Genomic DNA, 26418 nt, shown 5'->3' with positions numbered 1-26418 from the left:
TAGAGTAGGTTAGGGTCCTGCTCAGAGAGTCTACCTTGACGTGGTGGCAGGCTTGATATCATTTGGCCAAACATACTGAACATATATATATATATTGTCACTTCTACTAACTGAATAAATATGCAAAGCCATTCAGATTTTACACAATTTCTGTTTTTTTTTTTTGTGATTAATACAATAGGCACAAAGTATGTTCAGCACAAGACTAATTCACTAAAGAAGAAGGTATTCTATTCCTTTAAATAAATGTTGATTGCTCCTGCTTTGTTATATGGGATACTGACTATTAGTCTGAGTGTGAAATTCCTGCCATAAAGCAAGTTCAATTATGGGTCAGAAGAGCTATAAAAATATATGAGAACCTTGAAATGGATTTCTTTGTGTGTAATGATTTAGTACACATGCTGTCCAGTCGGCCTCATTTCTGGTGTTTGGCATAATAATCACGCATGCAACTAGTTATTTAGGTGCAAGTTCACTACTGCAATTGACACAGGCCACTGAGGGAACCATGGAGATACCTCCCCTGCATCAATAGCCACACTCAATTCAGAACTGAAATCAGGAGGGACTGAGCGTGGCTGACCAGTATACACAAGTGCCAGGAGTGACTTTTACAGCAAATACCTTTAATGGTACAATGAAGGAACATTTGCAAAACCACAACTGCAAACAACAGAAATTTCAACAATCAGACTTCAGCACAATTGCATCCAGTTTGCATGAAATTTCAGGCATTGGCCCCAGTTGTGCCAGTGCATCACTCCCTACAACTATGATTACATTGAAATTATGGGTGAAAATGTTGCATTGTGGGTAAAAAAACAAACCAGTTTTGTCTGAAGGACCACTTGCAGGTTGTAAATGACCCCTAAGTTGATGGTCCCCCACTTCAAATCAATGCATGGTTGCTAGGGTTTGTTGGGGCAAAGCAACCAGGTTGCTGAAACTGCAAACCGGAAATCTGCTAAATAACCCAAGAACCACAAATAATAAAAAATTAAATCCAGTTCCCAATTGTCTTAGAGTATCACTCAACCCCTTTAATAAATTATTGAACTGTTTGTTAGTCAGTACCATACTGTTTGTGTATGAGTATATACAGGGGCGCTCCGCCAATGAGGAGAGCTGAGCCGCTCGCCTCAGGCGGCAGCGCCAGAGAGGATTCCAGGGTTGGCAAAAAGCCACTCCTGTACCTTTAAGAACCGAATTTCCTGTTTTTAAACCGGAAATTCAGCTGTACTAGGGCCTCAAAGCAGGTGATTATTTTCGAAATCCAGGCTTGGAGGCAAGTTTTGGCTGCATAAAAACCAGGTGTACTGCCAAACAGCCTCAATGTAGGTTGACAATCCATATAAATGGCCAATTAAAGTCCTTATTTGGCACCCAGGAACATTTTTCATGCTTGTGTTGCTCCCCAACTCCTTTTACTTCTAAATGTTGCCCACGAGTTCTAAAGGTTGGGGATCCCTGTGCTACGGGAAAAGACGGCGATTATCCATCGCTGTTTCCTAAAATGACTTCTGACAGAACTGACTTGCCCCTTCAATTTTCCCCATTGACTTTAATGGCTTACACAAAGTCTAAAGTGGTGAACAATAATGGTTTTAAATGCAGTTGAGATTGTGTGAAAAGTAACATATTTATTCTTAGACAATTACAATGAGTAACATTTCTTTACATCCTTAAAGATCTCAACATTTGTGTGAAACCGTTTTATAGTGAGATGATTTGTTTTTCTGATCATAGCACACAACTGTAGCTCAGAACAAAAGGGTCATATTTATTAGCATAACACGGAATAGGGGATTCTATGATTTGCTTACAATGTGTTTTTTTAACAGCCCTTAAAGATAACGTTTTAAACAAACTTGAAGATTGCAAAATGGCTCTACTATGAAGTTGGCCAAACCAGAAAATGTTGGTGGGCAAAGCTTATTATAATAGTGGATGTGGCTTATTTTTGGCACGTTGTGCTAGGTACATACCATTCCTTTGGTTCCCCCCCAATTAAAGCACTGTATACAGGAACCCACATGAGGTGCTTACAACTGTACAGGCTCTGCACAAAACAGCTTTCACCAAAAATGATAGAATTGAAATTAAAATCTTAATTGCTCTGCAAAGAAAATAACTGTCATTAGTTGTGCTGGGCCCTCATTTTTTATAAAGGAAAAAACCAGTACTGGTGATTCTAGATTTTTTTTTCTTTTCTAATAAAGTGGTAGTTCACCTTTAAATGAACTTTGAATATGATAAAAGACAATTCAGTGACAATTTGCAATTGGTCTTTTTTATGGCTTTTCGGCTGCTTAGCATTTTGTCCTTCAAATCCAGTTTGATATTTCAACAGCTATCTGGTTGCTATGGTTTTATTTACCCTAGCAGCCAGGCAGCAGTTTGAATGTGGGCCAAGTAAAGAAAAACTACCCATTCCAAGGTTTGCTTATGGAGTAATGTGAGCTTTGTCATTTACATTACAAATGACACATTTACTATGATCTGTATTTATTTAGATGTATTCACTGAACATCTGTTGCTCAAGCAGTCTGTTCTAGAATGGCATTAACAACTGACCCAAAGCTGTCCTGTGTTATTAAGCTAGAAGTGTGCACCTTCTATTCTTTTCACCTTGTTTGCCAATGCCAAGTAAGTGTACATTATATTAAGGTTCAGGGCACAAAAATGCAAGTTTTCAATTATTTTTGAGTCAAAAATCAATTTTTTAGTTTAAAGAATTTTTTTTGGAGATTTATTATACCCAGACCCTGGAAATAGCCCAAATCCGAAAATACACCATCTAAAACCTGTTGAGCTCACGAAGAAGTCAATGGCAGAGGTCCCTTCAACCAATTCAAGATGTTTGTAGCCTTCATGAGTTTTTTCAGAGGGTTTAGCTTGAAAACTCAACATTTGAGCCATTTGAGGTTTTTTTTTGCCGAAAACTCGATTAATTCAAGTTTTCAGGTTGTTAACCCAAAACTCTCTGATTCTAGTTTTTTTAAATTAGAAACCATTCGAGCTGTTAGTTCATTCGAGGTCTAAAAAAGCTAAAATTCAACCTTTGAGAAATAACCCCCTAATGCAGGGCTGACCAACTGGCAGCACCTCTTGTGTGGCCCTCCACACGAAAGTCTGCCTTCTGTGTCTGCTTACCATGTGTAAACTTTAATAGGAATCACTACAGAGATTAACTGGCCCCGGCATTGTTTAAAGGAGAGACAAACCCATACTATAAAAAACCCTACTCCCCTACTGCAACAACTGCGCATGTGCCAAAAGTCCCCTAACTTTCCGTAAATTTTCATGACTTTTGTCGCATGCACAGTCATTTGTGACCGGAAATTTACTCCAACTGTCCATGCGCTGAAACACCACTCAGATTTAGAAGAAGACCGAAAAAAAGAATATGGCGCCCGTGATAATATAATAATATATAATATAATAATCCCCCCTGCATTGTTTACACATGTGACGTCTCTATTGTTCACATCCTAAAGGCCTGTACTGTTCACTCCTGAGATCCAGACTGAAACTGCCCACATCTTATTCAAAATGCTAATGGGGCACCAGCACTGTCACTGTATGTAGAACATCTTAGAGTGGTCCTGATGGGTTTCCCTGTCTCCTGCTCTGTTCTGCCTTTCCTATGCTCCTTGCGTGTGTCATACTCTGCCTGCCCTATTCTCTGTGAGCATGCCATACAGGGCCGGGCCAAGGTATTTCGGCACCCTAGGCAAGCCCTTCAATAACTGCCCATTCACATTACTATTGTGAATAATCACAACACATTAATGAATGTAACATTTAATTTGTGTAAATATTAATATTGACAATACAAATGTATTGCCCCCATGTACCTGTGCCAGCTACCATCCTCCAGCCAAATAAACTCACCCCCAATTGCCCCCATGTACCTGTGCCAGCAGTTGACAGCAGCCAGAGACAAAGTTCTTATTCAGCACGAGACAAACCAGTGCACCTCTCCCATCAGCCGTGACAATGACATACGCACGTGACGCGCAGCCACATACATTGCATGCGCACTGCACAAGAAATGTTCTAGACAGCAGGAAAAGGGTTGGGAGCGCAAAGGAAAATTAAAGTACACGCATCAAATGGAAATCAGAAGTGGGGCAGCCAAAAAGGTTAGGCAGCTCTTGCTTAAAGTTAAAAACCGTGATAAAGGCCAAGTAAAAAATTGAAAAGAAATAAAAAAGATTCACCTATTTGCGCCCTAGGCGGATGCCTACCCTGCCTGCCCCTAGTTCCAGCCCTGGTGCCATACTCTGCCTTGCCATACACTGTCTGTGTGTGCCATAGTCTGCCTTGCCTGCCATATTGTCCTTGGGTGTGCCATACACTGTCTGTGTGTGTCATACTCTGCCTTCCCTATGCTCCATGTGTGCCCTGCTCTACTTGTGAAACATAGTCTGGTATTTGTTCTGGGGGTTTGTTAGCATTTGAAAATTATTGTTAGGGGGGGCCTAAGGTGTTTAATCATGTGCTGGGGGTGCGGTGTTATCCACAGGGGAAGAGGAGGAATATGGATTTAAGGGTAGGTCTTAATATGACTTTTTTATCCCTGCAGTGAGCACCAACCATTTGTTTTTTTGGTGTGCTATTAATGTGGACATGGTTTTGTGGTAAAATGGGTGTGGTCTAAAACAGGGAGTGTCTAACACTGGCTTCCATTATGGACCATCCACCAGGTAGACCAGAAACATTCCAGCCGTCGGTAGCACAGAAGTTGGACAGCACTGCGCTAAAGCAATGCTGACACTTTTGGATCAATCTCTGCAATTAATTCCTCACATGGCCGTTTGTGTTAAAGCTCAGTACACCTGAACTTGTGACATTTCACACAGTGCGATTACTGTTCTGTAGCGTGTGCCTTTCTCTGCGAGACTTTCTCTATGAGCATTGACAGATGGAACAGAATAACATAAGATAATATTTTTTCACTAAACATTTTGTGTCTCGACCCCTTCTGTTAAACAGTAGATATTTCTCTCTGTCAGCGTTCTGGTCTTCTTTTCAGACACAGCTTTGTGTTACAGGTTGTTTTGGTCATTGCAAAGAAAATGCATACAATGCAAACAATATCCATAAATAAGATACAACTCCTAAATCTTGTAGAATATTTATTTCCAATATACCTGCATTGGAATATTAGACAAAAAGGCACAAACTCACATGAAAGAAACATTATCTAGGCAATTCTACAAATATTTCAAAGAAAATAGTGTGGTTAAACAAAATGAATTAACAAAAATCAGTTTGAATTGGAGCTGAAGTTTACACAAGATACAACCAGAGAAAAGAAAGCAGTTTGATTGGATTCTAACAGTTAATATGAGCAGTGTGTGATGAGGATTAGAGTGAACTCTTTAGCTTGGTGCGACTCTATTAAGAGGGTTATCGACCACATGAGTTACAAACAGCAGTGGAAGCAAATATGGGGCATAATGTGCTATAACTAATGCATGAAATCCACATGAAAGATGCAAATGTCAATAGCCAGTGCCATTTTAGTCCTTCACACATAATCTGTTTAGAAGTAACAGAGGAATAAAAACAGTAACTGGCAGTGGAAATATGCTTTAAAAAATGTTCTTTTTTTGTTAAAGGGTTTGTTTACCTTTACATTAAAGTTTAGTATGATGTAGAGAGCGATATTCTGAGACAATTTGCAATTGGTTTTCATCTTTTATTATTTGTGTCTTTGAGTTGTTTAGCTTTTTATTCAGCAGCTCTCCCAGTTTGCAATTTCAGCAATCTGTTTGCTAGGGTCCAAATTACTCTAATAACCCTGCATTGATTTGAATAAAACACTGGAATACAAATAAGAGAAGGACTGAATAGAATGATGAGTAATACAAAGTAGCAATAACAATAAATCTGTAGCCTTACAGAGCATTTGTTTTTAGATGGGGTCAGTGACCTCCATTTGAAAGCTGGAAAGCGTCAGAAGAAAAAGGCCAATAATTAAAAAAACTATATAAAATAAATAACGTAGACCAATTGAAAAAGTTGCTTATTATAACATACTAAAAGTGAACTTAAAGGTGAACCACCCCTTTAAATGATGATGATCATGTGAGAGTGTAGGTATTTGGGACCACCTTCCAGCGCTGTTCGATATACAGGTATGGGACCTGTTATCCAGAATGCTCGGGACCTGGGATATTCCGGATGAGGGATCTTTTCATAATTTGGATCTCCATACCTTAAGTCTGGTTTTGCTTCCAATAAGGATTAATCATATCTTAGTTGGGATCAAGTACAAGGTACTGTTTTATTATTACAGAGAAAAAGGAAATCATTTTTAAAAATTGGATTGTTTGATTATAATGGAGTCTATGGGGTATATTTATCAAAGAGTGAAGTTAATAGTGAAGTTCGGCCACTAGAGTGAAATTCCGGCACTCTCCATTCATTTCTATGAGATTTTTATAGGCGTATTTATCAAAGGGTGAACTTTCACTTTCACCCATTAATAAATATGCCTTTCAAAATCCCATAGAAATGAATTGAGAGCTGCAGAATTTCACTTTAGTGGTGGAACTTCACTCTTTGATAAATTTACCCCTATGGGAGACCGTTTTTTCGTAATTCAGAGCTTTCTGGATAACTGATTTCCGGATAACGGATCCCATACCCTGTACAAGGTTTTGTTAATTTCGGGGCATGACATTGTCATTATTTAGTTACAGCAGGGCAACCCAACTACATGCCTTTAGGGGAAAACACCCTACAATTGTTGCCCTTTTGATTGTCCCAGTGCATCGACTATTGTACAAATCTAACAAACAAGCTATTCAGTTGATCCCTTGGTGTTTACCTCTCTGTATCTGTGCAGAGTAAACTGTACAAGCAGGATTGCCAGCCTATAGGGATATCAGAACGCTGCAATGTTGTTTGCACCAGTTAAAAAATACTTTGACTAAGTTATTGACTTACATATAATCTTAAATGCAGTTGATTAAAGATAACCCTAAATCCTGGCCTACTAGTAGCTGCAAGGTACAAAGATTATCTGTATTGCCTATACTTGAAGTGGAGATGAAAACACCCAAATGTTACCCTTTAATACAGGAAAAAGGGCATATTTTGTCCCTCCACATGTGATTATGCAGCAGTGCATGCTTCCAGGTATAATCTACCAGGTACATACATCTATGTGTCCTCCATTCATGTCAAATGAAATTGTCCTTGGTGGGCAGCAGCTGTTGGCGACCCCTACAAGTTTCAGCCTTACAAATGCTCAGTCTCTGCCACTAACGTTTCTGAGGCCTGGAGTTGGGCAACCCTGTGATATACAACAAATACAAAATGAAAACTGAACTAGCAATGACTGAAAGATACCCTCATTATTAAACAGACCAGGAATATAGCACCTTAACAATCACACCTTAAAGACCGCAGAAACCCCAAAACATAATAATAATAATAACTGAACATTTGTGCCTTTTCCTTTTTAGGAATTTATAAGTAAAAGTTAAATAATTTAAGTTTCTCCTACAATATATTAGAATAGAAGTCTTTTAAAGTTAACCTTTCATTTTCAGCATTTCTGCTTGCTGACACCATCTATACTATAAAATAAATGGTTACAACAGAATAGGATTTTCAGAAAAGGAATTTCTTCCATTTAAGAATAACCATGAATTGCCTTTTGTGCTACTAGGGTGGTAGGGCAAATATTAAATTATTTTTACTATACATGAGGTGTTGGAGATTTGGTTATCCACAATAATTTTAAAACCGACATAAACCTTCATAAATAACTGACGCTGACAGCAAATCTACCCGAGATTAAGCTACATTTATAGTCTGCCAATATACTCAACTGTAACAACATATGGGGGGAAATCCTAGAGAATATATCCAATCAGATTTTTAAATTAGGGAGCTACACAAGTGAAACTAGTAGCGGAGATACTCCAATCTAACATGGTACAATCAGAAAGCTACAGAGGTTTGATTCCTGCTTCAGACAAAACAATTTCAGGTAAAATGTTGCTAAAAGGCAGGTTCAGTAATTTACCTCCCATCAAGCAGAGGTATCTCTATTGTCTTTTATCAATATATGTATCATTGAGGTTCACCTATGTTCTGTACAAAGTATGGATGACACAACCTTGCTCCATTAAAATCAGCATGATGAGTATTGGGACTGAATAAAACTGCTTTATGAGACAGAATCTATGGAGCTGAATTCTAAGAGCTATCAGTAAAGCAATGATTCTTAACCAAAGTGTCAGCATCCAAAAAACTGCACAGGATGACAGTGAAGTGAGAAAATTGTACTCCAGTTCAATTATAATAGTAATTAAAATTGGAATTATCTTGGGTTCCATTCAAAAATGAAGTAAAGTGGGTTGATACCAATTACACCATTACCTGCCTGTGCCACTGCTTCTGTCCCGATTAGAAGCCAAAAATCTGTAGTTTCTGTGAGAGTTGTGGACAAATCAGGCTCAAAACCGCAGGTACTTTGCTGCAAGGTTTATTAAACACAACATGTTTCGAGCATTGTGGCTCTTTGTCAAGTGTTAACAGGTGCACATCGTACAAAAAACTTTAAATACATTAGACTCCTCCCCTCCACCATCATTGGTAGACAAATTAACTTCACCCAATGATTAAAAAGTGGTTAAAAATAATTAAAAAACAAGGTCATCAGAGGTTACTGCCTCGGGGGTTTATTCGCCTAACCTCCATCAGTCCAATCCTTTTTGTGTCAAATTGGTGTCCCCTCCATCTGTGCCAAGTGTCCATTATTAAAAGTCCATATTAAAGTGTCCAAGTTAAAATCCAGGTTATTACACTTTATGTATGTATGTATGTATGTATGTATGAAAAAGAGGTGATGAGGCAGCTGGATACCCCAGGGAATTATTTGAAAATCCCTAGAGACCCTACCCAAGATATAAAAAAAGAAATAATGTTTATGGTAAATGATGCATTGTTAAATGGCACAATTAGTAAAAAAACAGCAGATTTTTTAGCAACAGACCATCCTAGAGTCCCAGTATTATACTTGTTGCCAAAGGTACATAAATCTGTGGAGAATCCACCGGGTCGCCCTATTGTATCTGGAATAGGTTCAGTTTTAGAACCATTGAGTAAATACGTGGATTTTTACTTGCAGCCATTGACTAAACAATTACCTAATTGTCTGAAGGATACAAGGGAATTATTAAGGAAAATCAATACATTAGAAGGGGTGAATGAAAACTGCACCTTATGTAGCATTGACATAGAAAGTCTTTACACGTCTATTCCACAGGAGGAAGGTATAAGGTGTATAGAAGAGTACCTACTAGAAACTAACCTGCCAAACAACCTGATGTGCACCTGTTAACACTTGACAAAGAGCCACAATGCTCGAAACATGTTGTGTTTAATAAACCTTGCAGCAAAGTACCTGCGGTTTTGAGCCTGATTTGTCCACAACTTCCATTCAAAAATAGTTCCACAACTTTTGATCTAAATTAAGCCTGTTGATCTGCTTGAGCTCCTTAGATTTAACAACCCCAAGACCTAGGGAGCCAGATTGTTTAAAAGAAGCACACTAGCTGTAAACTTGGAGATCCTGAGATTTTCAGGAAAGCCTTGCTCTTAATTAGAACTCATAAGATATGTAATGCCTTGGGAACAAACACTTAATCTATAACAAGACAAGGGGATGCTTACACCATTACTATGGCATGAACTATTCCTTTTTAGGAACACATTTCAAGGGACTTCAACATACCTCACAATTTAAAAAAACAAACAAAAAAACATTCTATTTGTTCCTCATTACCAAAAAGAGAAAAAATTACTTTTACAGAGCTTTTAAAAACAAGTATCCTGTCTTTAAGGAGTTAATTAAATCAAATCTCTAACAGTTACAAGGATATGGTGAAAAACTATATTGAAAAGGACAAATGGTAGCTGAATATATACATATGTAGTAAGGATCATTATTATTGCACAACTGCTGGTTTGATACAACTGGACATGCTCTATCCTTCCAACAATATCTCCCAAAGGTACAGAGCAACCCCACTCCCCCTTATTTCAGATAACTTTTGACTGGTGAAGCACAGTTATATTTTGCCAGCATTGTTTTAAATATACATATATATATTTATATACGTACAGAAAGGTTTTCTTTTTTCACTTTCTTCTATAATTATCTGAAACCATTCAAAAAGGAGTGACAAAAGCCAAAAATACATTTCTGAAAGGCAAAGTGAATCTCTGGCGATGCCAAGCCCTTTTTACAAGCAAAAGAAACAATGCCTATAGGAAGTAATAAAACAAGTTTTAGCTGTTACATATTTATCTTTTACATCTCCTCTCTATCAAGAAAAATGAAGGGGAAAAAAAACGCAATGAATCCCAATGTTCAAAAAAAAAAAAAAAAAAAGCCACCAGCAATTTACAATATCACAAGAATACTAAAAATGACAAATTAAACAGGAGCCAAAACATAAGGGTCTGTGTTAATACAATATATATATATATATATATATATATATATATATATATAATATATATATATATATATATATATAATATATATATATATATAATATATATATATATATATATATATATATAAATATATATATATATTTATTGCGTGTAAAGGGAATGCTAGCTCATGATATTGAGAGGTGCCTAGAATTCGCTACAAAGGGGTTAAAATAGTCTGCCAAAACAGGAAATGGGGCTTGATCCACAAGTTGGTTATCTATCAGGACTGGAGCATGGAGTCTTCCAATTGGTCAAAACTTCAAACTGCAAGAGAAAACAAAATGATATACATTGTTAACACGTTACATGTTAAAGTGTTACAAGATTTAAACATGCACTTCAGATAACCTATAACAAGGAAGGCTTGTTCAAAGTGGTCCACGGCAGCTCCCAATCCTGGTTCTTGTTACTATGTCTTTTGTAAAACAGTGTCATTGCACACACTCAGTATGCTCTGCTGTAGCTTGAGAGCTAAGCTTAAAGGTAGCCGGATGTGCAGGATGTGATGTCCCACCTGCCATTGTAACTTTGCATAATGCACAGCTTAATAAATAACATCACCTGTGATTTTATACATTTTGAATTGCATACATATTGTACACTATGCATTGGTAGCTAAATCCAGGCAAATGACAGTAACTCTGGTGGCCTTTGATTACATGTAGCATCTTAAGTTGCCCTTTAAAAATCTTAAAGGAAAACTATACCCCCAAAATGAATACTTAAGCAAAAGATAGTTTATATCAAATTGAATGACATATTAAAGAATCTTACCAAACTGGAATATATATTTACATAAATATTGCCCTTTTACATCTCTTGCCTTGAACCACCATTTCGTGACTCTATCTATGCTGCCTCAGAGATCACCTGACCAGAAATACTACAACACTAACTGTAACAGGAAGTGAGGAAGCAAAAGGCAGAACTCTGTCTGTTAATTGGCTCATGTGACCTTACATGTGGTTTGTATGTGTGCACAGTGAATCGTACGATCTCAGGGGGCGGCCCTTATTTTTTAAAATGGCAATTTTCTATTTATGATTACCCAATGGCACATACTACTAAAAAAGTATATTATTATGATAATGGTTCATTTACATGAAGCAGGGTTTTACACATGAACTGTTTTACTCAGTATCTTTTAATAGAGACCTACATTGTTTGGGGGATATAGTTTTCCTTTAAGTTCAACAAAGACTGGGCTATACATATCCCTACTGTGCCCAGAATGCCCATCCTTACACAGGGTGAACAGCTCTGAGTTCCTATCCTACATGTAGGGTTGCCACCTTTTTTAAAAAAAAATTACCGGCCAGTGGTGGGGGCTGTAACTAAATGGACGGACCGTGATGTAAAAAGGGGTGGGGGCCACAGGTAAATGGGCGTGCTGTAAAAAGGGACGGTGCCGCATGGGGTTGTGATGCAAAAGGGGACGGGCCCCATCGCGAGAGGGGCTGAAGACGAAGGAACGGTAAGTTTCTGCCGGAGGGCCAAGGGCTTTTGTTAAGGGTATTACAAATTACCGGCAGCTACATTGCCTGTAAAATTGTGAAACCAGCCCTGGCAGGTGTTTTACTGGCTAGGCCGGGGTGGCAACCCTACCTACAAGACATGCAGGCAGAATGATAGAGCTAATCACATAAAGTTAATATGTCTTGTAAAGAGTCTGTAGATTTTAGGAATAAGACACACACAACACAAATACAAAAATAGCGGGTGACAACTAAACCTCGTAATGGTTTAACACTAGAAAAATATATATTTTTAATATTTACAGATTATTTTCCATGTTACTACGAAATTATACCAACAAGCAAAAGTACTTGTACTGGTTTGTAATGCCATACATACAGGAGCTTTGTATTTAATGGAATGCTTCTTTTTTTGGGAATTCAGTCAGTAGGGTGTTAATAGTTAATCCTCAACACTAAACTCTTAACATGCAGAAGGGATAACATTTAAACCCATGGGAATCAGGATCTTCATAAATCAGCCCCATATTTTAATTAGGTTGGCAGGAATCCATGCTCAGGACAATGTTTTCTTTTATTAGGCAAATTTTTATTTTGGGGTTGACTTGTCCTTTAACTCCGAGGTTTGGTTTGACTCAGGTTGAACATGGATTATTTGTTGCCTCATAACAGATATCTGTCCTTTTTAGACATATTTATTCAGATTCCATGGACTAAGCTGTATATCAATACCTACCAAACAAAGCTGCTGAAAATGATTTTTTAAAATATAATGTATTTTTTTTAATGAAATAAAATACAGTAATAGCAATATTGTACAAGTGATAAAACATTAAACTGTACTTACAGAAGTCACTACAGTATTAATCATCTGCAGCCATCATTCCTTTCACTGGATCCTTCTCTCGCATCTGCAGGCGGAAAACATTTTTGTTGCTTTAGAAAATCTTACAGATTAAATTGAATGCAAGTATATGTTTGGCTCACATTTAACTACCCCAGGTTGGTGCAGGTGGTTGTCAACCAGCACTCACTGTATTCACCCTTTTAGGAGATATTAAAGTAGCAATCACACTTTCAACATCTGCACAGAAATCCAGCAAATTGGAGATGGCAGGTTCATGCCAATAAGAAACCTCAATAGTTTCTCTGCTACTGTCCCAATGGGGCTGCATGCAATAGACATCATTTTTTGATTCCCTAATATTTACATTACATCAAGAGCTGAAAATATATTTACACTTTTTTTAAAATTTTTATCCCAAACTTCTGTAAAAGTATTTCTATTTATGCAAAGCTAGAAGTGTTAGCTTTGCATAAATATCCATTTCCTGACTGATTTGCAGGACTGCAGCAGTGTTTAAAATCCCATAATTGCCACACCAAAACAAACCAAGAAGTATGGTACTATTAATTAGGGTTGAGGTCAGTTGGCCAGAGGAAGAATGCCCAGGTTTTTAAAAACTTGCAAATATGAGAGTGAACTTGTCTATGAGTTGGTGCCACAGTCTATGGGGCAAACTTACTAAAGGGCGAAGTGACTAATGCTGGCGAAGATTCGCCAGCATGATGTCATTTCGGAACTTCACCGAATTACTAACGGGCGCTGGCGTAACTTCGCTAGCGAAGGAGATAGACTCTAGCGGTACTTCGTTCTCTAACGCCAGGCGAAGTTGCGCGTTGGCGAACGACCGTTACTACGATAATTCACTAAGATTGAGATTTGACTGAACATTACCTTTTGCACCAAACTTGCCTTTGTCAGCTCAGACCAGGCAAAGTGCAATAGAGTAGATAGGGCTTGGTCAAAAAATAGTTGAAAAATTTAAAGTCCGAAAAAATGCTGGCGTCTTTTACTTTTTACAGGGTGATAGGCTGCAAAAGATTGTAATTTTTTTTGGGGGGTACCCAGCTTCCCCCCTACATTTCCTAACATATGGCACATAAACTATACATTGGGCTCATGTGTAGGGCAATATAACAATTCGAGTTTATTGTTACCAGGTTTCCCTGGGCTTGTGTAGTGTAATGTATTGGCTGCAACATTTGCATATGGCTTCCCGCTGTATGCAAAATAGGCAACGCTAGCACAACTTCGCTTTGCTTACCGCAGTAACGCTAGCGCAACTTCGGATTTTAGTGAAGTAGCGTTGTCCTGGTCAATCTACGCCTAGCCAAGTGTTGCAATGTCAGCGAAGCCAGCTGGCGCAATTTCGGAGGTAAGTAAATTTGCCCCTATGGGTGCTGCATTTTCAGACTTAAAGGGTGGTTTAGTATCTTAGCTAATGGATAATCCTAAATTACTTTTTAATTGGCCTTGGTTCAATTGTTTGTTTATTTTTAATTTTTAGTTTTTGAATGGTCCTCTTCTGATTCTTTCCAGCTTTCAAATGGGGGTCACTGACCCAATCCAAAAACAAATCTTGTGTAAGGCTACAAAATTATTGCTACTTTTTATTACTCATCTTTCTATTCAGGCCAGAATATCACTCTCTACATCAAACTAAAAGTTAACTTAAAGATAAACAACCCCTTTACAAAAGCGATAAATGCACCCATTCTGCCTTCGCACTAAGGGTTATGGTAGGTACTTTATTGTCCACATTAAATCTCTCCTGCAGGTGATAAATCACTAGAAAATACCTGCCCTTCCACATTCATTTGAATCACTGCATGTAAAATGCCTCCTTTCACATTTCTGGCCAATGACCAGGTATCAACAATGTATAAAGTGTTTTACATACACCGATTCAAATTAACGTAGGGGTGTAGGTATTTTAGGAGCTATATAATATGCAGTGTGCGTGTGCGTGTGCGTGTCCAATGCAGCATGGAAAAGCAGAATAGATGATTCAAGAGAAATCAGGCAGTTTCACAATTTCACCAACCTCATCAAGCTGTTTCTTTGTCTCCTCTTCCATTCTGCGAATATCGTCCATTGTTAGTTCCACCCATCTATCCAGCCAACAGAAAAGCTGACGATGGAAATTTGTAAACAGCCTCTTCTCTTGCTGACAACAACAAACAAATTGGCTACCAGTTAAAAATAATCTATACCTCAAATACAGATACTATGTTATCATTCTAGGGATTATAAAGCATTTGCCTGCATGCATGCATTTTCTTGGGAGGGTTTCAACGAATACACCAACATCCTACGAAACGTAGCTATATTTTAATGAAAACACCAGATATATATATCCGATAAATTATCATGCTGATAAATTTGTATCTGCCCCTTTTAAATAGGATCAATGTCTCCTTTTAAAAACAAATATACACAACATTCTCTATGCACTTATATTTATGAATTAGAAGTGATGTACTTGCACCCTGGTCCAATAATCCTGTAGATCCTGTTTTCTGATTGATTCCATTATTCTAAATTTCACTAGACCACTTAAAGCAGACTTTATACTGAATAGTGCACCAGAGAGAATGTGCCTGTTACGAAGACTTTAAACCCTAAACAATGTTGCCAACCCTCTACATTTTGGCCATTCTATCTTCAACAAAAATCATATGATTATATAATATTATTATGGGCTTCCTATACAAATAAATCAACAGTCAAAATAAAGTTTGGATATTACGTCCATACTGCCGTTTACATGGTATTCCCACCACAGCAATGAGGGTTTTTTGGCGTTATATACCTATACAGGTGTGGGGTCAGTTATCCGGAAACCGTTATCCTGAAAGCTGCCTCCCATAGATTCCATTATAATAAAATAATCAACATTTTAAAAAACAATTTTATTTTCTCGGTAATAATAAAACAATAGCTTGTACTTGAATTATCCTTAATGGAGGCAAAACCAGCCTATTGGGTTTATTTAATGTTTACATGATCTTCTAGAAGACTTAAGGTATGAAGATCCAAACTCCGAAAAAAATTGTTATCCGGAAATCCTCAGTCCGGGGCATTATTTCTAGATAAAAGGTATACTTTAACTGTCTGACAATTTTACATGAAGATGGAAGAAAGAAATACATATCATAACAATACACAATAATATTAAATATTGACCACATTTATAGATGTGTCTAAATGAGTTACTCATCCACAAACTTTACAAATATAAATAACTGTGGTAAAATCAGTCAAGTAAGTAAAATATCACCTTATAGAATGAATCCTGCTCTTGGTTCACACTAACCTTTTGTATGAAGCTCTCAATTTTGTTCTGGAGACCCCACCATTTGAACTTGACTGTGACCAGCTTGTAAGCGCACATGTGAGGACAGTCCTTCTGCTGGCCCAAAGTTTTCTAGAAAAAGGATCAGTGAAGTTTCACAATACAAATCACAGCAAAAATAATGAAAAAAATACATTCAGGATTTGAAAAATCCTGCTAGCTGCCTTTTAGTGATAAGGTAACTGCGGGAGGAAATTGTAGTATTAAAAATAATAATAATATCTTAACTTTATGTGTTTTGGCGAGCTAATAAATAAATAAATAAAAATAATGACCTTCCAATCAGGGCATAATGGTCCACGGCCAGTCTTGACAGACTTAAATTTTGCTGGGTCCTCCTCTGGTTTATAGTCCTAAAAAAAAACAAAAAAACACAGAAATCTTAAATATCAGTTTTAATTGTGTGGTGATTAGCAAAATAGAATGTATGAAGTGAGATTTAAACATCGTAGAAATACTGCTCTTCGTAAAGGTAATTGGAATGATATTATGAATTACCATGTGGAGCTTTATACTCACTCTTTACCTGAATTTTTTAAATATTAGGAATTGAAAGTAATCAAGTATTTGGAGAATTTTGTGAATAGCTCGGGGAACAGGGTGCACAATGACAAATTACTTTTTATTGACTTCTTACTTTACATAATTATCCCTTTAAACCAACCTTAGTTAGAACCTGCCTTCGGTCAGCAATATCAATATTAACCACCTCCACGTTCTTCCAGACCTCTGGCTCTAGTTTGTGTACCTAGAGAGAAATGACAAGTACACAGTAGGCACAGTGTGTTGCAGGTCTGTTCTGAAGTGCAGAAATGCAATTTTTGGTTGCATTTTTTTCTTTTAAACAGAGAGCGCATAGGACACAACACTTACATTTTCCTGCATACCCAGATCTGACTTGTGCCATGTTTCAATCTTAATCAAAAAGTCATCCTTCATGTATTCATTCTGCAATAGAATATATGGAACACAAATTAATATCTGGAATGCAGATGTGTTTTTATTGCAGGGTTTTCCTGGCAGGGCTCAATAATTCATCAATCTGTAGCTTTCCAACTTTTTTGAGCTACCAGCATCTCCTGACACATGGAGGATACATGTTATGAGAGTCCTTATTAACTATGCTGTGAGAATGCATGGGCAGAAAACATGTTCAGAAGATGTGACAGACTCCACCTTACTGCACTGTTGAAAGTCTAACGTTGTGGGAAAATAGGCTAGTAATCAAGTGGGTATAGGGGTATTGCCTTAAGTCCCTAACTGCAGAGGGGGGTAAAAAGATGTAACTTTGCTGGTTACAAAGGGGGTGGTTGATGATTGTCAAATTATGGACATTTTTTTAAACAAAGGTACGTAGTACAAGTACAACTTCTGCCTCCACGTGGCTTTTTGGTGGTAAAATATTCAGGCCCAACACGCTAATGAATCTTAGAAACTCAACTTCTTAACCCTCCTAATCAAGTCAGGCTTTGAATGTGGGTCCTGTATTGCCAAAGGATTAATTAAGGACAGTTCTGGCATGGCAGTAATTGTTAAAACCTTCCTGAACATTAATAATTACACATTGAAGGGGACAACGAACCGACTGCTACTGGAACCTTTGGATTTCGTCTGACCAACAATGCCTAGTATTCCGGATCCGGGGAACTTGCACAAAGAAACACCTCCCACTTCTGACACCAGACTGAAGGGGACAACGAACCGACTGCTACTGGAACCTTTGGATTTCGTCTGACCAACAATGCCTAGTATTCCGGATCCGGGGAACTTGTTATTCTGATCCACTCGTTGGTGTTTCTTTGTGCAAGTTCCCCGGATCCGGAATACTAGGCATTGTTGGTCAGACGAAATCCAAAGGTTCCAGTAGCAGTCGGTTCGTTGTCCCCTTCACACATTTTATAAGAAATTTCAGAAATTAAGTATCATATTGCTATACATGGTGCTTTTAAACCCTGAATGGAAAAACGACTAGCGAGTAACCTCGCAGGAGTTCTAATGTCCAAATTAATAGTATGATAGCTAATGGTGATGAACTGCGGTTTCTTAAAAAGCTCAGTCCATTTTACTGGAGGCTCAAGATCTCAGGAAAAATATTCAGTTTGAAGAATTCTGCAGCACTTATATTAGCTGGCTCTCAGACAGTTCAGGTCTATAAATAATCATTACATTCCCCCAAACAAGCATCAGCAAAGTTCCCACTGGGACAAAAGCTCTATCTATTCTGTTCAAGTATGAGAGGGGGGGGCAACTTTTCCCTAATTTCATTTGGAAATATAGCTTGTACTAAAAATGTACCAAATTCTTACGATCATGTGACTGTAATCTGCAGGCCAAGAGAAGGCATTGAATTTTGTTCCTGTATATTGCAGCTTTAGTCACTCATGCGAATATAAAAATATTCCAAAATAGGTTTAAGATTGTTTGGTATTTAAACAAAATATTTTATGAAGGATTCAACATTAGGACCAATGCAAAATAATCAGTTCAGGACATCTCAAATATTTATCCTGTATTTCATAAAAACATTAGATACTTACTGTAATTACTGTTTACAGATAATGAAAAGAAGAAGAGAAAAAAATTAATATCAGCAAGATTAATCCAAACAGCTGAATGCATTACATAAGTATACAAGTTCAACAGCAGATTTACACTTTAGGTGTGTTTGGTCCTTTTTTACAAGTTAAAGATGTGAATTTGTCTCTAAATGAACCATATTTCTTCTCAGGTTCTAAACAGCAGCAAGTGACATTTCACACTACTCGTTTGTAGTGGAAAGATAATTTATTCAAAGCAAAACCCTATCGTCTTTAGGACAACAGTGAAGGTCACTGTGCAGACATGAACATAAAACATTAAACTACAGGGAACTGACACCCATTAAAATGTATTATTTTGATCAGTTTTTTGGCCATGGTTTTCAACAATATTCACTACAGCCAGGGGTGCACAGTTTTGAAATTCAATTTGTGAACTATTATTACACAGATCATTGCTTGTTTTTTCTGTATAAGGGTAGGACTACATGGGCGCTTTCTGTGCGATCCGACTCGCAAAAACGCATGCATCAAATGGCATGTACGCTGAGCCTGCATCCGACAGTCGTGTCGCGTCAGATCAACACTGCAACACCATCCGACAATGCATTCACTTAACTTATTTCCGTCGCCTGCGATTTGACACCTGCGTTTTTGCGCAGTGCGACGGATCGCACAGAAAATGCCCATGTAGTCATACCCTTATTGTAAGACAAAGGTACTACAGGTATGGGATACGTTATCTGGAAACTAGTTATCCAGAAAGTTCCACATTACGGAAAAGGTGTCTCCCATAGGCTCCATTTTATCAAAATAATCAAAAATGTTAAAAATGATTTCCTTTTTCTCTGTAATAATAAAGCAGTATCTTGTACTTGATCCAAACTAAGATACAATTAATTCATATTGGAAGCAACATCAGCCTATTAGGTTTATTTAATGTTTATACGAGTTTCTAGTAAACTAAAGGTGGCCATACACGTAGAGATCCGCTCGTTTGGCAATTTCGCAAACAAGCTGATCTCTCTCCCCGTTATGCCCACATTGAGGTGGGTGATATCGGGCTGATCCCATTGTGGGCCCTAGGGCCCAACGATCGGATCGTAATGTAGGTAAAATGTAGGTAAAACGGGCGGTCAGATGGCATCAATGAACAGATGCGGCCGCGATCCGACGTGATTTTCAACCCTGCCCGATCGACATCTGGCTGACTTTTCTGAGAAGCCGTCAGAGGGCCCAACGTATCGGCCCGTGTATGGCCACCTTTAAGATATGAAGACCCAAATTACGGAAAGATATGATTATCCAGAAAACTCCAGGTCCCGAGCATTCTGGATAACAGGTTCCATACCTGTATAAACTTATTAGGATGTTATTATACTTTATTAATATGATGTCAAAATATTCTGCAGAAATGATAGATCATTCACATTAGTCTCTGCCATAACACTAAATATGCTCATACTCCTGAAGATCCGCTCGTTTGGTGAGGTCACTAAATGAGTCAATGTTTACCCAATGTGGCCACCTTGAGCTGAGTGATAGTAGGCTGATCTGATAGCGAGCCATTCTGAAAAGCTTAGTCCAGAAGGACTGAGTTGGTAGCTTTTATCATCCTGTGTATGACCACGTAAGCTACGTATATCTATGTACATGTACAGATAAAGCAACAGGAAAGCTGTGCTTACACCCAAACAATTTTAAAGCTGTAGCTGCAATAAGAGTATTGCCACATAATTCCCACTGATCATAGTAAAATTTTGTACCTCACTGGAGTTGCAGGCTAATAATGGCCGAACTTCAGTTTGAGGAAACAATACTATTTGGACCAGAAAATGCTGCAAGAAAGTGTTATGCTGCCTGCACCAGGAGGGAGCTCCTGCTTTGGGTCTGGCGAACATTACCCTATGTATTTATATTGGGACTAAGTTTTATCTGCAATGTGCTTTTTCGAAAATTACAACTTCATATTTGCTGGACCCGACAGTGATCACCTAAAACAGGGATGCTTAAAAGGATTCTGTTATGATTTTTATGATGTAGTTTGTATTTCTAAATTACATTGTTTACACTGCAGATAATTCACTCTACAGCATAAAATTTTGTTCCTGAACCAGCAAGTGTATTTTTTTGAATTGTAATATTGGTGTGTAGGCAGCCATCTCATGTCATTTTGCCTGGTCATGTGCTTTCAGAAAAAGCCAGCACTTTAGGATGGAACTGCTTTCTGACAGGCTGCTGTTTCTCCTACTCAATGTAACTGAATGTGTTACAGAGGGACTTGGATTTTAGTACTGAGTGCTGTTCTTAGATCTACCAGGCAGCTGTTATCCTGTGTTAGGGAGCTATCTGGTTACCTTCCCATTGTTCTGTTGTTAGGCTGCTGGGTCGGGGGGTGAGTGATATCCCTCCACCTTGCAGTACAGAGTGACTGAAGCTTATCAGAGCACAAGTCACATGACTGGGGCAGCTGGGAAACCAATGTCAGATTTCAAAGTTAAATATAAAAAAAATCTATTTGCTCTTTTGGAGCAGCACTATTAACTGATGTGTTTTCAAAAAAAAAAAAAAAAAAAAATTCCCATGATAGTATCCCTTTAATAGGTAAATCAAGAACTACCAGATGATCCTGAGCTAAAGACTCATATACCTAACAATATCCAAAAACAGGTAGATTAGTTCCTTGCTGAACATTATAAAGTTACAGTTTCCACAGTAAAGTAACCAAACCCAGAAAATGATCTTGCAGTGGATGAGATAACATTGTTTAAAGTAGACTCCCCAATAATAAAGTACAGGTACCCTTAAACTAAGGGAATAATGAGGTACAAATTTAATCTGGCCACTGCACCTCTATAAACAAATACCAACCAAACCCTACTACTGCAAGGTGACCTCTAGGTTTACTAAAAGGGAGTGTTACCTTGAACATATCCAAAATACCATCATTTATCACCCAAGATGCTGCCAAAATTCTAATTCACTCTCTCGTCATATCACGTCTATACTACTGTAACTCTCTTTTAATTGGCCTTCCCCTCCAGAGACTGTCACCTCTCCAGTCCATAATGAACACTGCTGCAAGGCTCATACACCTCAACAACTGCTCCTCCTCTGCCTCGCCATTCTGTCAATCCCTGCACTGGCTTCCGCTACGAATCAAATTCAAATTAATGACCCTGACATTCAAAGCACTTCATAACTCTGCCCCACCCTACATCTCTCAACTCATCTCTATATACTCCCCCAACCGCTTACTAAGCTCCTCTACTGACCTGCTACTCAACCTCACATGCTCGCATTCAAGACTTTGCAAGGGCTGCACCTCCTCTGGAACTCTCTCCCACGGTCTGTCCGACTTTCTCCCAACCTTTCTGCTTTCAAGAAATCTCTTAAAACGCACTTCTTTGAGAAGCCTACGCTCACTCTGCTTACCTACCAAATGCAACACCACATACAGTACCACATTTTTCACCCACTTAATTCGATCTTGCCCACTCCCACACCTTGTGTATTACTCCCTTCCCTTTAGAGTGTATGCTCTTTTGCATAGGGCCTTCCTCACCTTTTTTACCGGTAATGATTGTGATGTATGTAACTCCATATGTTCTATGTATATAATTCATGTGATTTAGTTGTATAATCACATTTACTTTACAGTGCTACACAATATGTTGGCGCTATATAAATACATGTTAATTGTTCACATTTAAATTAACTTTTAGTATGGTGTAGAAAGTGTTATTCTGAAATAATCAATTGGTCTTCATTTTTTTATTTGTGATTTTTGCATTATTTAGCTTTTTTGTTCAGCATCTCTCCAGTTTGGATTTTCAGCAGCTACCTGGTTGGTAGGGTCCAGATTATCCCGATAACGGATATGGATGACCACAGAGGATCTGTGTACAAATAGTTATTTAAAAAATATTAAGACAATTTAATAGATTTCTTTCATTACTGAAGATCGAGCTGCAAGATCTGTTTTACTGTTTTTTAATTAATGCCCCTTTACCCTCTTTAATTCCATGGGATAAGGTTCTGGCTCCTTATTCAGTTCAAACAGTGACATCTTTTTGCCATAGGGGAGGAAAATGGGTGCCTGCATATTCTGAACTTTAGAGCTTCTCCTAGCACAGGTAACGAGATGCCTGTCAAAAAGGCCTAAATTATTCAAGGCAAAGAGCAGTGCAAGTGAGAAGCACCATCAGATCAGGTAACAAACTCAAAACTAGATGATTGAACACTCCTATGGTAACAGTTCATAGTCAGGCTGCCAGCATGTAAGGGATTGTGTCTGGTATCCAATCATTTTGTTAGTGTTACATGAAACAATGGCACTATTCATCTTCTCTAAGAGAGGGTCCTCATTACTCACTGGTTCGACAGTAGGGGTAGGCATTCCAGGCCTTTTCGTGCATATTCAGAGCCCCCTCGGGCGCCAGCATCCTAACAAACACTGGTACTTTGCTGCAGAAGGATGAAATATTACATGAGACAAGTAAGCATTAGAGTTTCCCTGGGAAACACAGAGCTCAGACTACTAATCATTTTACTGCATTACACACACATTCATAAATACTTGAGGCTTTACATAAGAATCAGTTCAATGCTGGCTTTCATTATATTAAATGTGCTCGGCCAAAAGGTAGATAGCAATCTAACAGCAGATCTTAAGCTGGTAATCAGTAGATCACCGCTGCCCAGCATTGCCTATGATTAGCTCCACTAGACCAGCCTTCATGGTAAATTCAATTGAGATTCAGTTGGCTAATATAGGTGCTAGTGTTTTTAAATAAATTAATTCTTTATTTAGTTATATTATCTGTGGGAGAACAGTTATAACATTTGAGGCGAAAAACACACTCCACATTGCTAAAATCTTGGCACTCCTGCACTACGCCAATTAAAGCATACTCTAGACTAGTTGCTATTGGTAACTAGACAAAAGTGAGCTTTGCAACCCAAAAGTATATCAACATCCTGTTGTTTTTAACTCATTATGTTAACACTGCTACATATCTGGAAAGACAGGCAATTTTATAAAATAAAAATCAAGCTGGAAGGGGGGGTTAAAGGAGAACAAAACCCTAGCCCCCTCCACTGCCCAGCATCTATGCCTTATAAAAGTTTGCCTGTCTCCTGTTCTGTTATAAATCTAAATAGTTGCACAGTGGAGTTTAAAGGTACCATCTTCTGTCTATCACTGATCTTCTTCTGTTAGAGTGGCAACACAGATCTTAGAGGAGCAAGAATCTATGTCCTGAATAAGTGTCTACTGCACATACTCCTGTAAGATCCATATCAGCAACTGACAGAAGAGGATCAGAAGAAAAACAGAAGATGGCCCCTTTGAACTCTGCTGCACAACTCAGATTTATAACAGATACTGGGAGACTTTAAAAGGAATAGATGTTGCAGGGAGGAAGCTTGAAGGGGGGCAATGGAGCAGGGCTAAGTTTTATTTCTTCTTTAAACCTTTAGCTCTGACTTTAGCCCAGTCGTTGTTAAAAATACGTTTGGTTAAAGCTCCAATCTTTAGCCAGGGCCTGCTTTTGAAGGTCAGATCTTTGGTAAGGATACCCATTACTTACCCATGCTGCTATAGGAAAACATTAGGTATTTCCTGTCCTATATATTTTTGGAACTATGAAAAATACAGTCACCCAAAATCCCACCCTAACTGAACTTGAACAAGGGGCTTCCAAATGTATCTAGGATAGCAAATTGCCATGCTGTCCACAGTACAACAGTTTGGAACCCACTGCTCCAGCCCAAAGATTAGTCTATTGTGAATGGGTGTATATATAACAATGGGCACTTAAATAGGACAATGTAGATAACTTTAAAAAAGAAATATAGTGAGACAGCTTACCTCTGCAAGTGGTAGATTTTGTGTGTGTACTGACCCTTCTCGCCATCTTTTTCATAAGGTTCATTTACAAGCACTTCCACACCCTCTCCTCCTCCAGTTTCATTCTTGCTCGCTTCAGCCACAGAATACAACTGTCCCACTTGGTACTGAAAAACATTACAAAAGTGTGTGTACATTAAAGAATGATGGTTTGAGACTTCCAGGAGCACTACCAAATGTCACAAAAGAATGACTAAAGCTAATAGCTCTAGAAGCTTTTCAGCAGCAACAAATGAGAACATAAGGACTGCAGGATAAATCAGTCATACAGAAAGAATAAACTTTACAACTGTGCATCTGGAATATTTAAACTAAAAAGCTGTCATTTGATGCAACTGTCTAAGCTGACTACGTCAACTGCCACAAGATCATAATGGAAACCATTTTTGTGCTACTATTTACTTTACAAAAATGTATCGATAGACACTGGCAAGAACTTCTAAGAGACCATGGCATGTGCAAACATAAGTGATGGTTAAGGGGTTAAAGGAGAAGTAAAGCTTTAGAATAACTCAGTCTTTATATGTTTGCTACAGGACTGTACAATGGGGCGAGGGGTTCCTTGAAATGAAGCAGTGCAATTAGAATTTGATTTTCAACGTCAGTTGCAGTTTCTGACAGTCCCCTGAGGCAAGTGAATATGGACAAGGATGACTAAACTGAAAAATAAAAAGGAAGAAAGCAAAAAAGGCAAAACAAAAGATCCCAGTTTGAGAGGCTCTGTTCCCTTTGATTATAAAGCAGTCCACTGTAAGTAATATCTCTCTGCACTTCAGTCTAAACTATACACCACAATCTTTGTTTCTGCTCCTTCTTCCCTTAGCAGATCTCGGTAATACAGGTCACAGGATAAGTTTTAAGAGGATCAGAGGGTGCCAGCATTGTTTGCATCGCCTCTCTAATCCTTCCTGTTATTTCTGATCCTTTAATCTTATTTTGGTTTTTCTTTTTCTTTTTTTTAAACATAGAGAAATTTGGGTGAAAAAGATATAATATTGGAAGAGAAATCTAGGACAGGGTAGAATCTCTGGCCTTCCATTAGTTGATAGATTTAGAAAATGTCGACATCACAGAACTATCCAGTTGTCTGGTATTACTGAGGGAGCAAAAACAGACCCCATCCTGAGAACTAAGATTTAGGAAAAATACATTCTGCACATAGGGTGGACAACATTATTCTGCATTGCACCAGTAAAAAAATATCCAAGTCCAATCATGAGTCAATCAACTCCAACTGTTACTTTTTTAATGTTTTACATTTGATGTACTTTCAGTTGTTCAGTAAATACAGTGACTTTGCATAGGCACACATGCAAACTGAACCATGCCTTTAAAACTATATTTGTTACTGCTTTTCAATAAAGCAGGAGAAATTGACAGTAGGAAGGGGTTAGTGCACAAAATAAGAAAGGGAGAAATAAAAAAAAGGGACAGAAAGGGATACACAGTTTTAGACTGTAAGCTCCACAGGGCAGGAACCCCTTCCTTCTGTCTTGCCACATATAAGCTCTTTGTATTTTGTGTATATTTATTTTATTTATTGTCACTTGTCCTCCATGTGTTTATTTTTATATAGTGTTTGCTGTGGGTCCTTACAGCACTTTACAAATATAGTTATACATATACACATCCAAAAGCACAGTTAAAATTAAATTAGATTCTGTTAAATTTCAGGTTATAATACATAAATATTTTTTTAAATTTAACAGTCATTTTTTTTTTGTAGAGCAGTATACTACCGTATACTGTACTTCTTTCTTATC

General features: G+C 38.0%; 1 protein-coding gene across 1 annotated transcript in view; it reads right to left on the bottom strand.

The window, feature by feature from the left end:
* Positions 1-10579: 10579 nt before the first annotated feature.
* LOC108708027 (phosphatidylinositol transfer protein alpha isoform) overlaps positions 10580-26418 on the bottom strand; it is a 35879-nt gene continuing 20040 nt past the window's right edge. The window contains exons 3-12 of the mRNA XM_018246279.2: positions 24617-24762; positions 23120-23211; positions 18745-18752; positions 17081-17155; positions 16872-16955; positions 16483-16560; positions 16169-16279; positions 14897-15019; positions 12856-12919; positions 10580-10797 (exon numbers count right to left, since the gene is read on the bottom strand). Coding sequence (XP_018101768.1) covers positions 12872-12919; positions 14897-15019; positions 16169-16279; positions 16483-16560; positions 16872-16955; positions 17081-17155; positions 18745-18752; positions 23120-23211; positions 24617-24762 — 765 coding nt within the window. The 3' untranslated portion in view covers positions 10580-10797; positions 12856-12871. The remainder of the gene's footprint in view (positions 10798-12855; positions 12920-14896; positions 15020-16168; positions 16280-16482; positions 16561-16871; positions 16956-17080; positions 17156-18744; positions 18753-23119; positions 23212-24616; positions 24763-26418) is intronic.

This window comes from Xenopus laevis, chromosome 2L (assembly GCF_017654675.1).
Source record: "Xenopus laevis strain J_2021 chromosome 2L, Xenopus_laevis_v10.1, whole genome shotgun sequence".
NCBI lineage: Eukaryota > Metazoa > Chordata > Amphibia > Anura > Pipidae > Xenopus > Xenopus laevis.
This window is presented reverse-complemented; position numbering and strand designations above follow the sequence as displayed.